This window comes from Trachemys scripta, chromosome 9, assembly GCF_013100865.1.
Source record: "Trachemys scripta elegans isolate TJP31775 chromosome 9, CAS_Tse_1.0, whole genome shotgun sequence".
Taxonomy (NCBI): domain Eukaryota; kingdom Metazoa; phylum Chordata; order Testudines; family Emydidae; genus Trachemys; species Trachemys scripta.
In genome coordinates, this window is record NC_048306.1 from 95464087 (window position 1) to 95477113 (window position 13027).

A 13027-nucleotide genomic window follows, 5' to 3' on the forward strand; every position below is an offset into this window, starting at 1 on the left:
GGGACTGCCCTGGGGGGACTAAGTTCACGGTTGCAGTTGCTGCGTCAGTATTTGTCAGACGCTGCAATGGTAGACAATACGGTGCTTGGAGCAATTGCAAGCGCATTAGGGGTGTGTGGGTGAATGCCTGTGCACAGATGCAGGCACTTTTATGCGTGGACTTACGTGGGAAAGAGGGACGGTCCTCTCATGGATCAGTAACTGGTTTGCCAGAAGCTGGGAACGGACAACAGGGGATGGATCACTGATTGCCTGTTCTGTTCATTCTCTCTGGGGCACCTGGCATTGGCCACTGTGGGAAAACAGGACACTGGGCTAGATGGACCACTGGTCTGACTCAGTATGGCTGTTCTTATGGGCGTGTGTTGTGTAGTTTGTTAGGCACGATAGGGGGACACAACAGTATTGGCAACACCAGAATGAGCTAATGCAGAAGAGGAGCGAAGGAGCCAGTCCATTCTTCACACCGTCTTTGGCCTGCCGCAGACTGAAGATCGTTATCAATGGTGGCTGTGGGATGAACACTGGGAATCAGACAGAAAGCCTTTGAACCAGCCGGTCTCCCATAGAGATGAGATCTAACCATCACTCCATGACACCATTTAAATCGTGAGCAAAAGCCAAAAGGTCTGGAGTGCGGAGAATTGTTTAAAAAAAGCTGCTGCGTCTGAGTTGCCACCAGACAGACCCCAGCGCCCCTGACTCTCAGTTTCTCACATCAACATGCAGTACCGTATAATACACACTGAAATAGGTCGCCGTGGCGAAGGCTGGCCCAAACAAGTTTATAGTTACAGAGCTGGGCTCAAGGATACCTGGCTTCCCTCTTCCCCAAAGCACAGACAAATTGACTTCTCCACAGCCCCATAACACTGCCAGCTGGAGCGCAAGGACTCTGTCCTATGCCTAATCCAGCCTGGTCTAGAGCCAGTCGGTCGCCGTTTGATGAACAAGGCTCTTCTTCAACCAGCCCTGTAGTGGGGGGGTCTCTACATGGCTCTGGTCCATCCTCAGGGTAGGGAGCTCTGTCCTCTGGGCAAGAGCTGACTGGGAGGGTGGATTTAGCCCCTGCAAACCTGCCTTTGGGAATGGAAAGAAGAGGGCAAAGGAAGTCCCCTAACTACTGGACTTGGGGTGGAGGTTCTGGGGAGAGGTTACAGGGCCCTATGTTACCTATGTTGCCCTGTACAACAATTGCAGGTACTACAATTACCTGCTGGGGGAGCTCTGGCACCTTTGCCAATTGACAGCTCCAGAGAGGTCAGTTGACTCCAGTGTTGGGAGGAAAGGATGGGAGCACTCTTGACTCACTGGCTCTCTTCCTGATTGTCACTCAAGAAGGGAAACCCAACCACCCATGCAGAGATGTCCATGGGGCACTGCCACCTCCTGGCAACACTTTCCAGCAACCTCTCCCCCATATATGGCAGCAGAGGAGGTGCCTGGATCTCCACCTCTGGGGAAGAGATGGGGCTGGGCACAGAAGGGTGGCAGCACCTGTATAGTGGGCCTGGGTCAAGGTTTGTCCCTATGGGACTCGCACGCATGCACCTACCTCTCCCCTGGAACATCTTGGGAAGTTACCCAGAAAGCTCCAGAGAGTCCTGGCTCTAAACAGCACTGAGATACAGCACCGCAACGGCAGGACAGACTCAAATTATCTGGTTGCAATACCGGGGAGTCGCATCTTACGCGGGGGTTAGGTTCTAAAATCAGCGCGTAAGGCGAAAATCGCGTATAGTCAAATGCTCATTGAGTGGAATGGCGGGCGGAATCGCCCACACTACAGGTACAGTATTTAAATTGTTATTTTTCTCTTTTTTGGTTTTGTTTTGCCGAGCGCGTATAGTTAAAATCGCGTAAGTTAAATGCGCCTATGATGCGACTCCACTGTACATTAATCTCTTGCTAAACTCATCTACCCAGAAGAGTACAAAATTTCTGCAACCTGCATTTCCCACTTGTATCTTAGCTGGATTCTTCTTGTCACACGGTTTTAACTTACTGTCATTGAAGTAATAATTATCCGTGTTTGTAGATTATTCAATAATATTTTTTTTAAATCCTGTTAACTTCATCATCATTGCCCACATTTTAGAAATGGGAAAACTGAGCCTCAAATACCTTGGATATGTCACTCAGTATAACACAGCAGCCTCAGAACTCAAACCTAAGATTTCCAATTCCAAAACTCAGTCAAACCCACCAGACTTGCTAGACACATTGTTTAGGGCTGTCGGATCAAGCAAGGTGCGTAGTAGGGCTGGTTGGAAAACAAGAATTCCATTTTGTGAAAACTTCAAGGTTTCGGAATTTGTTTTCGTTCTGCATTGGAACAAAACCGAGATCTTTTGAAATTCTTCATAAAAAAAAAGCCCTGGGACACACCCACCTTAAAATAGCCTGTGGTTGAAGAATTCATCAAGTCTCCACTCCACCAGAGTCTCACTGGCCCAACACATATTTCGTAAGTCCCTGCTCTCAATCAAGCAGATCATAGCCTTGAACCTAGGTCGCTCACATCCCACCTAGTGATCTAACCACTGGGCTACTGACGATTCTGAGATGGGCCTCTCTCATACGTATTTTGACCATAAATTCCACCCTGGACCACTGAAAACAAAACATTTCAGTTTTGGCAAATAGGCATTTCCAACAAAAAGTGTTTTATCAAGAAATTCCCAACCAGCTCTCGTGCTGAGCACCCTCAGGCCCACTCCTCTCACTGGAATTGCTCAGCACCTTCCAGAACAGGGCCCTGAACTTTTCTGAGCCTCGGTTTGGTAAGCCAGAAGTGGTGGTGTTTCCCTACTACGTGCGAGAGGCAGTGCTAAATCGTTAGAATGCTCATCATTTGCACTGATATGCACACCCTCAACAGGATAATCTGCATGAATCCTACAAAGTGCAAGGACATTCGTTTGAATAAAATACACAAAGTTGCTGTGATGCCATTTGTGACATTTTCATTCGGTGTTTTGAGAACATTCATAAAAGTGAATTTTTGTTTGGAGAAAGAGAAAGTGCCTTAAATTTGAGGATCTAAAAGCACATTACAGTTATGAATGAGTTAAACCTCAGGCAAGGAAGTAAAATCCTCATTTTATCAATGAGGACACGGAGGCAGAGAGGTTAAGTGACTTGCCAAAGGTCATACGGGCAGTCAGTGGCACAGACAATTCAAGACCCCATACCATAATTCTTAGTCCTCTGCTGTAGACAAAATATTGATGTTAAATTGTGGGTTACATAACTAAGTAAATATTTAAAGATCAACTAGCTCTCTTAGGAATCACATCCTTTCGGTGTTTCTGTAAAGTGTCATGCAAACCTTGGGAGCAATACAAGAAATACACAATAATCACAAATCATTTGAAAAGATGATAGTCTTTATATTTCAAGTGAATCATTCCTAAAACAAACCGGTTGGAGGATGGACACATCAAGCTCCCAAACAAACCAAATACACAACGTGAAATATATATATATACACATACCGTTTGAAAATATAAATAAATGCTACTTTAGTTTTTTTACCTTCTAAATCTAATTGATATCTAGTTGATTTGGGGGGGAACCGTTGCCTGAAAAACAAGAACTATGAGGTGGTGTTTATCAACTCACCACACTACCAAGGTTTAATATTAACCATTCCGCCCATGGACAATATTAAAAAGTTTGTGGCAACTGCAATGCAGAGCTGGGAGGATGCGGAACAGCCAATGTGGCAAATCTCAGCAGGTTTCCCAAAGAATCCAAGAACACAATTTAAATTCAGTCCTTACCTGACAGGATGGCAAATTGCCTGTGGAGTTGCTCAATTATATCCACTGCGACCAGCGGCCTTATCTCCTGCTGCATGATTTCATCTGTACAAGTGAAAAGAGAAACCCTCACTGAGTTAAACCCTTCACTAGAGCTCCATTAGAACCCAGCAAGACAAAGGATATACTCAGAGGTTAAGAGCCTGGCATGAACATTGGCTCAGATCTTATCATATGACTCTTCACAGTGGAGGAGCTTATGATACGGAAAGTCCCATCTCCAGCCCAGTTACTTTATCTATTGTCCTGTGTTTGCAGAGAGCGCTTTTCATAAAGTGACTCCAATAGATTTAGCAGAGCTTGTCACAAGTTTGCTCAAGACGACGGGCCTCTCTTTGCAACTTCATGTTCCATATTAAGCCACTGCATCTGGGCTCCCAGATAAAGCGGCTTTTCAGTCCTTTGAAACAGTGAGGGCTATTTTAGATACAGTACCATGTTCCATCCCCCTTTCCTTTGCACTCCACAGAAGGGCTTTTTGAGTAACTGACCAGCCCCCTTCCCTCCCCACCGCCCCGCTTCCTTTGCTGATGCTTTTTTCGCAACAAGAAAATACATAGCAAAAGGAGGAAATAAGGAACCATGGGGTTTTCTTCTCACCAAAACAAAGCCTGCTCTTTTAAAGTTAAGATTTAAAAACAGCTAAAGACAGCAAGGGGGAGGGCGCAACACGCTGCGGATTCTAACTGGATGCATTTAGTGGTCAGGAACCACCATCTTACATTGAACTAGTTAGATTCTTTCCTCTCCAGAATGTGGGACCTCACTGGCTTTTTTCAGCTTGAATCTGAAATGGTTTATTTACAGGGGGATAAATCAGAGTTTCTTAACGTTTGCCAGCCAGGTCCCATTGTACTAGGTGCTGTACAAACATATAGTAGGAGACAGTCCCAGGCCTGCAGAGTGTACAATAGAAACAGACAGAACAAAGGATGAAGGAAGGAAGCACAATATCCCCATTTTACAGATGGGGAAGTGAGGTCCAGAGAGACTAAGTGACTCCTCAAAATCACATAGGGCCTGCAGGGCAGAGCTCTGAATTAAACCTATTTCTCCGATGTCTCAATCTACTGCCTTAACCACAAATCCATCTTCCCTCTCAATATGCAGGCATTAGAACGTCAGAACTTTAAGTACCATCTATAATCTGGGGCAAATTTATCAATGGGTTCATAGTGACCCATCTCAGCAGCTTTCCAAAAACGCTGGATTTATGGTGCTAGTCTTTAAACTGAGCAACATCAACTGGTAAAACATCCTGCCTCCCTTCAGTCTCTGCAAATATATGTATGTCTCTGGCCTGTTTTCAGCAGATCAGTTGATCCCAGTGAATCCTGCCAAAGCTTTAAGACAGGCTAACTGGAGGGCGCTAGGGTCATTGCCCTCTTACAGAAAGAATCTGATGATGAGTAAATATATGCAGAGAATGCTGAGTAGCTTCTGCTCCATGCATCAAATGCAAAGGAAAAAAAAAATCCATGCAACAGAACAGTCTATCTCTAGGGACACGATCCTGCACACCCTCACCCACAGGAACCAGGGTCTGCAGGACTGGGCCTCTACACAGTCGCATAAATTAGTCACGGGGGCCATGATGTTAAATTAACCCCCCCCACTCAAGATCTCCATTTGGCCCAATCATTTACAATGGCTACTGAGTGCTGCTTACCCTCATTTCTGTGGTTACTTAGGTATTCTTCTCACTGAAAAAGCAAACACTTAGAAAAGTCCCAGGATACAGTCCTTCTGGCTACAGGAAGACAGGAGGGTTACTATGATGATGGATCTCTCCTTAAAAATTACTTTCCAGAACTGTGTTTTGGGAGAGATCCCATCATCATGGAAACTCACCAACTCACGTGAAGCCTGGTTCTCCGAAGCAGAACTTGTAGCCAAACAGGGAGATGGAAGAACAGGCCGTCTCCCTGGACAGAAACTTAGCACAGTGCCTTGGCTGACGGGGCAGCTAAAGGGCAGGTAACATTGCAGAGAATTGGGATCTCAGATAAATATAAAAAGATTTGGTCTAACTTTTTAGAAATCTGATTAATTCCGAGTAAATGGAAACAGATAGGTCACTCTCCTTTCCCCCCATACCCTCGGCCCCTCTTCCTTCCCCCTTTCCTCCCATTCTTTTCCTGTTTTTTGTTCTTTCCATCTTTTTTCCAAAAACAAGGGCAGATCAATAAAATATAAATTAAAGAAAAGTCAGGGGTGGAGGTCTCCTCAGAACAGCCAGGGTCACGCTAGCAAGGGAGCAGAAAGTCAATCACAGGGAGAGGAGGGCTGGTGCAGGAAATAAAAAAAATCAGTGTTGCTGAAAGATGGCAGGCTTGAGATTAGCTGTCCTGTGTTTATTCAAAGGACACAGCTTGGGCAGTGACAATCTAAGCTTCCACACCAGGTGACCCTGCTAGTGGGACACAACTCTACCTAGCAGGGATACCCCAAGAGTGGAGATCAGCCCCTCTGACCGGTCAGTGAACAGCCCCTCTGCTGAGGCTGGTAACAGAGTTGGTGGATTGCAAAGACCCACTGACGTCAAAAGGCGCAGGATGGGATCCTCCAACCATGCAAGTCCTCCCCGGCCAAGCGTTAGGGACAGATGCTATGTGGAATAACATTAAACTGAACTGTGGTGCTTATATAACTGGGCCTGTCAGCCAGCAAGGGGCTCTGCAGGCGTCTCCCATCACACACACAGCTCTGCCAACTCTTGCTGCTGCAGTCTGCTAGTTTCCTAGGCCACATTTAGCCCTGATGTAAGTGGGCATAACTCAGGGCAGCCAGTGGGCGTCTCACTCGCTGATGCTGAGGTTTACTTTGGCCCCCGTTAGTCCAAATCATCGTGGGAGGAGCTCAGCTTTATGAAATACTTCCCTTCAGATTTAGCAGCCACACCAGCTGTTAGACAAGATCATTATAGCTTGCAGGCATTGCCAGCTGGCTTTCCGGTTAGCCTTAGCGAACAGGGCTCATCAGAACGGCTGTGACACAGGGGAGAGGTGGAAGGGTGGAGAGAAGAGGGGACAAGTAAGAACTTAGAAAAAAAATGTATCAAAATCATCACTAAAACACTGAGTACAAAACACGGTTTTAATCGATTTGGAAAAGTACGACAAACTAGCTCTTTGGGGCGGGACTGTCCTTTAGTGTTTGCACAGCGCTGGCACAGGGGCCCATGGTCTAGGACTGGGGCCCCTAGACACTGCCATAATGCAAATAATATAGAACCATTTTTGGAAAAACCCTCTCCCCCCCCCCCAGCTCCATCCTTGGTCTTGAGGATCCGCCTCCCGGTGGGATTTAAACCAAAGAAATCAATACATCTGGAGTGAAGGACAGCAGCTGTGGCATACATGATTGATGGGTGCATTTCCATTTTGTTTATACAACCAATTAGCAATGTTATCAGCCCCGGTAGCCCCTCTGCCCCTGAGCACTGTGGGTGGCTGGAAGAAAATCGGGAGATGGTGCTAATGAATAACTGTGGAACCAGAGTCCACCAACAGACTGGCTGGTTTGAGTGAGGCTCATGGGGCAGGTGAGGGGAGCGGTTTTACTCTACTGCCTAGAGGCCTCACCCAAGATCAGGGCCCCAGACACACTGTAAGAGACAGTCCCTGTCCCAAAGAGCTTACAATCTACACAGAGAAGAAACACCAAGGGTGGGAAGGAAAACAGAGGGGCGAGGTGTCTAGCTCAAGGTCACACCGCTGGGAAGAGAACCCAGGTCTCTTCCTCTGTCAGCTGGCAGGATCTTGCCTTTAGGATGCCGACTGAGGCACCCTGCACCATTGAATCACCACTGTGACCTGAGGCTGTGTTGACTCTGTGCCCCACATCCCCACGTGGTATCGCAGCAAAGCGGTTTGTGGCTTTTTCTTAAGCCTGGAGAGCGCTGTGGAAGCCAGGACCGTCCTACTCAATGGGGGATGGGTGGGAACCGCCCTGGCACTGATGACAACCAGCTAAATTGCCACGGCCTCTGTGAGCGGAGACGGCAACGCGGGTTGACTCCACTGTATGTGTTTATAGTTTGGCACCAGCTTATTTGGGTTCATCCCCCCCACCCCATACAGACATCAAACACAGCCTTCACTCAAACTCACCCATTAGCTTTGTAGGGCACAGAGCAGCAGGGTTTACCTTCTCTCAGTGACAAAGGGTGCTGCCCTGAACGGCCAAGCTAGACCCTCTCTTCCATCGAAACACGCCTCTCACTTGGTTTGGGGTTTAAGACACGTTTTAGCCCCAGCTCTAGAATGCCTTGTCACGGTCACGTGAAAGGAAATCACTCCTGTTCGGCACTGCTGGAAAGCCCAGCCTAGCCTCGCCTCAGCTGTTCCACGGTGGATAAAGAATTCGTAAAGCCATTGAAGCAGGAAGACTGAATCCCGGGTCTCCCACCTCACGTGAGTTTCTGTAACCACCCAGCTATAGAGTCACTTGCTCTCGGTCTGTCTCTCCAGCCCCGACTCTTCCAGGAATATGCATTTTGCTGCCCTTAAAGTGTTGCCCAGATTTGGCCAAGTTACCAGCCAGGTTCGCACCTGCTCATTGGAGACGTGTTAGCATTTAGCCTCTACATTCTCCAAACAGTCCGTCTGCACTGAGCATGCTCCCTCTCCTCATGGCTCCGACGTGCGACCAGACTCTGCCTGCACTGTCCACACACAGTGACTGGGCACATTCTATTTTAGGGCTGCGGGGACTGAGCAGGAGTGTCCTTTCCATTGATCTTTGGGGGCCACTGTGGTTACAAGCCCCAGAACTGAGAGCAGGGACTTTGTCTCTCCTGTGCTTTCGGTGATCCCCTGCTGGTGCCCAGGTGGCATGGAGAAGAAGCAGGAGACAGCCTGACTCAGATGCAGGAGAGTGAGGAACCCACAGGTGGGGTGTGGGCTGGGGAGATGTGAGAGGATGAGGAGCAGGAGTTAGGGACAGGACATGAAAATAGGAGTGGAGCAGGAGTCAGGAAGTTTTCAAAAACATGAAAATGGCTTTAAAATTATAATAAAGTTGAGTATCCGAGGGGTAGCCGCGTTAGTCTGGATCTGTAAAAGCAGCAAAGAGTCCTGTGGCATCTTATAGACTAACAGACATATCGGGAGCACGAGCTTTCATGGCTGCAAATAAATTTGAGGGTCTCTTTATGGTACCATCTGGTTTTTAAGCCTTTACGATGCCTGTTTTCAAGCTTTTCTCTGTACCTACAAAGGGTAGAAACTTCCTTTTCAAACGAAAGCTGAGAGTCTCAGTTAATCAACTTGACTCCAAGAACTGAAGCTTTAAGAAAAGTGTCAAGTCTCACGAGACTTGCAATAAAATCATGGGAGTTGGCAACACTATAACATGAATATTGAAGAGCCAGAAGATGCAAAATAAAATATTTGGATCACCTACATTAACTTATACCTTCTCACAACCTTTCATTAGCTGCTTCACCTGCTACAACCGTCTCTTCTTGTACCTGTGAGTTACAGCTGCTTAGATTCCCTTTAGACCGTTTCACCTACCCACCGATGTGTAATGTGTACCACCTTGCCCATCCTCTCTGAATGTGTTGGACAGTGGTTAGACTACAGAGGAAATCTCATATGGACTATAAGGAAAAATCTCACCTAGTCAGTGGCATTGACAAGACTGAGGTCCTTAGCAAGCCTTGTTTCTATGACTTCATTTTGTCCTTTCCCACAAAAATCCATTAGTGTGCAAAAGAGCATCAAAACCAGAAAAATTCTCTTTTAAAAAACAAACTTATAAAGCAACTATAAGAGGGGAAACCAAAGCAAACCAAGGCTGGTTAGCATTAGTCATGCATTTTATGTGTTTGCCAACGCAATGAAGGCAAGTCGTTGTTTGTTGGTTTTTTAATAATCTCCAGTACCCTGGAGCAGAGTCTGTCATATTAGCGATGGGAGTGATGTTTTAGCTCATGTAATCCGCCCACCAAAGCTAGCTAGACTCATGGGAAGTGAGTAGTTCTGATTAACTCTGCCACAGATGATGCCCAAACCTACGCCCTGTTTTCATAACAGGGTCGACAAGCTGAGCGCTTTCCATATGAAATTAATAGCAATAGTGAAGTTCCTAGAAGACTTCATGGGGAGACTGACACTTTCCTCTTTTTGGGGTCAAAATTCTGTTTGGAGGAGGGTTTTCGTTTTTATTTGTTTGTAAGATTTTATTCATTTCTTGCATTTCATTCTCTCATATTGCCATTAGAGATGCCCCCCAGTTAATGTGGAGGTGCCAAAGTGGGTTTTGGTGATAACGCATCTCTGATCATTATTATATTGGTTGAGAAATTAAGGGGAACTTTGTTAGACCCTGACTGGCTTGGGGACATAAGAGACCCTTGAACTACCAAAGGTTTGGAGAAGCTTGTCCGCATATTTTGAAGTCTGTGCCCAGGGACTGCTGATCCCTCTCTACCCAGGTTCATTTGATCCAATCTTTGCTTGACCGTTTGCTGGTGGAGCTGTGCATCCCGTTGCTCTGAGGCTGAACTCTGGAATATAAATCAGGCTGACTGATTTCGGTTTCTTTTATGAATAACTAAAACCATGCTGGTTTTGCTTCTCTTGTAACCATGGCACCCTAAAAACCTTGAGGGGGAAAACATACTGAAAGGAAGACTTAGGTTTTTCTTAGGACGTGTGCTCATTGGAGAAGGAATTTCCCTCTCTGGGTTTGTACCATGCCTAGTACAGGGACCTTCATGGCTAAGGCCTCTAGGTGTTACCATCGTATCAAATAAATTCAGAGCAGCTGGCCTGCTTTGGCGGCTCAGCAAAAAGAGATGGTGGTGGGTTCCAGAACAATCTCTGAACATCCTATGCCCACTGTGTAGGTGAGTAAATGACAACATGAGGTGCTCTTCAGGGGAAAATAGGCCCTTGGGCCATTGATTTGTGGGGATCAGGGGGTGATGAGGGTCTCTGGAGCAGGGACTGAAGAATTTGGGGGTACTGCTATACTGTTGCAGTGTGAATCTCAGTTGCACAGCATAGTGCAAGCTGGGAAGGGGCATATACTTAACATAGGAGCAAAGAATGGGTCTGATCAGACCCTCACAATAACTGTGACAAATTCTGCATCTAAAACAAAACCCTGTGGATGAGTTTGCTGGAATGAAAAGAAAATCAGATTTCTGCACCATGCAAAGTGCTGACTGTTTCTGGTGGGGGGAGAAACTAAACATAACGTGTAGGCTTGGAAGGGGATAGCAAATGGTGTGGCTAGCTATGCCATTGCTGCAAAGCGACGGGACTCCCACAACGGGACTCATGGAGGTTTTCTGGGCGCTAGCAAGGACTCTTCGGTGGCTACAAACGTCTGCACTCAATTGTGGTGGTGCTGATGCTTCTTCAGACTGCTCTGGTTTTAAAGTGGAGTGGTTGTAAATGGGCAGCAACCGCAAGTGACTTTCCATCTGGTGGCGGGTGCTGCCTTCAGCGCTGTCTCGTCAGCCACAGAGCAGGTACAGCACGGGCAGCAGCAGTGCAAGTGTCCGCCATTTTGCTCTGTTCCTCGGTGCTTCTTCCCTGCCTGGCGGGGACAGAGTTAGGTTCAGCTGTCTGCCCTTGCAGCCCTTCCCCTCTCTTTGACTGCGAGCATCTAATTTGAAAGCCTGTTCCCGGAGGGAGCGTCATGAGATGTAATTGTGAGGGTCACAGAGAAAGGAGGGTCACAGATTTCACTACAGCACAGACAGTAGATTACAGCACACTCACGCCTCTCTTCCCCATTGCCTTGTGCTGCTTTTACACAGCTCCAGCAGTATCGAAGGACTGTACAAGTCAGCAGATCTGGCCACTGGTGACTTCCTGGATAGTTAAGGTTGCCAGGTGTTCGGTGGTCGAAAAGGGACCCTGGTGGCTCCAGTTAGCGCTGCTGACTGGGCTGTTAAAAGTCCCATCGGCAGCTCAATGGGGCTAAGGCAGGCTCTCTGGGTGGCTCCCCAGAAGCAGTGACAGGTTCCTCAGTGCCTAGGCAGAGATGTAGCCAGGGGGGCTCCATGCGCTGCCCCAACCCAGAGTGCCGGCTCTGCAGCTCCCATTGGCCAGCCAATAGGAGTTGGGGGGGCAGCACCTGCAAGGGGGGGCAGCACGCACAACGCAGAGCCGCTTGGCTGCGCCTTCGCCTCAGAGCCAAGGGACATGTCGCCACTTCCAAGGAGTCACCTGAGGTAAGTGCCGCCCAGAGCCCGTACCCAAACTCCCTCCTGGAGCCCGCACCCTGCTCCCCCTCCTACACCCCAACCCCCATCCCAGCCCTGAGCCTCCTCCCGCACCCCAACTCCCTCATGGAGCCTGCACCCCGCTCCCCCTCCTTCACCCCAACCCCCTATACCAGCCCTGAGCCCCCTCCCGCACCCCAACTCCCTCCTAGATCCTGCACTCCACCCCCTGCCCCAACTCGGAACCCCCCCACATACTCCAGGCCTCTTGGCCCCAGCTCGGAGCCCATTCCCGTACCCTGAACTCAGGGAAGGGATGGAGCCTCGGGGGAGGGGGTGGGACAAGGGTGTTTAGTTTTGTGAGATTAGAAAGTTGGCCACCCTGGGGGTAGTGCGGAGGGATTCTCCAGGGTGTGCAGTATTGGTTTAATGAGTCTCTACCACCCTCCACGGCAGCCCCAGCTCAGGCGAGAGATGGGGGGCAGACCCATATGTGCAGAGCGCTGCTGCTCTCGGGGCGTACGCAGCTGCTGGAATGTCAACTTCGGGGCCGTGGCAACCAAGCATCAGTCAAACTGTTCTCAGTCAACTCTAATTTATGTCAGGTGAGACTGGCCCGGCTCCTTGGGTTCCTGCCCTGGGCAGATCTCAACCAAAGCCAATCCCACATCAATGGAAAATCCAAGACCATGGAAAATCCAGTCACTAGGACATTGACACCTAACAACCAATGACCCAGAGGGAGATGGATTTCCCCACCTCTCAGCAGGGAAGCTGAGCAAAGACCCCAGCTTGAGAACAAAATACTGGAGAGCTGTGAGGTGAGGAAGCTGGCTGCTGGAAGGAGTCAGGGCTCTCACCTGGGAACTGACCAAGGAGGTCAGACAGAGAGAGACACAAGGTCTTTACATAGAGTTCACTACAGCTTGGCTGGGCTCTGGGCTAACCAGAATGGACTTAGGAGAAATGAAGGTTAAAACATAGTCTAAGGACTTCCTAGGCTGTTTTCCAGTTAACT

General features: G+C 48.2%; 1 protein-coding gene across 1 annotated transcript in view; it reads right to left on the reverse strand.

Annotated features, from left to right (window-relative positions):
* MCF2L2 (MCF.2 cell line derived transforming sequence-like 2) overlaps nucleotides 1–13027 on the reverse strand; it is a 306850-nt gene that overhangs the window by 230602 nt on the left and 63221 nt on the right. Inside the window, exon 2 of the mRNA XM_034780536.1 lies at nucleotides 3786–3869. Within this exon, the coding sequence (XP_034636427.1) occupies nucleotides 3786–3869 (84 nt within the window). The remainder of the gene's footprint in view (nucleotides 1–3785; nucleotides 3870–13027) is intronic.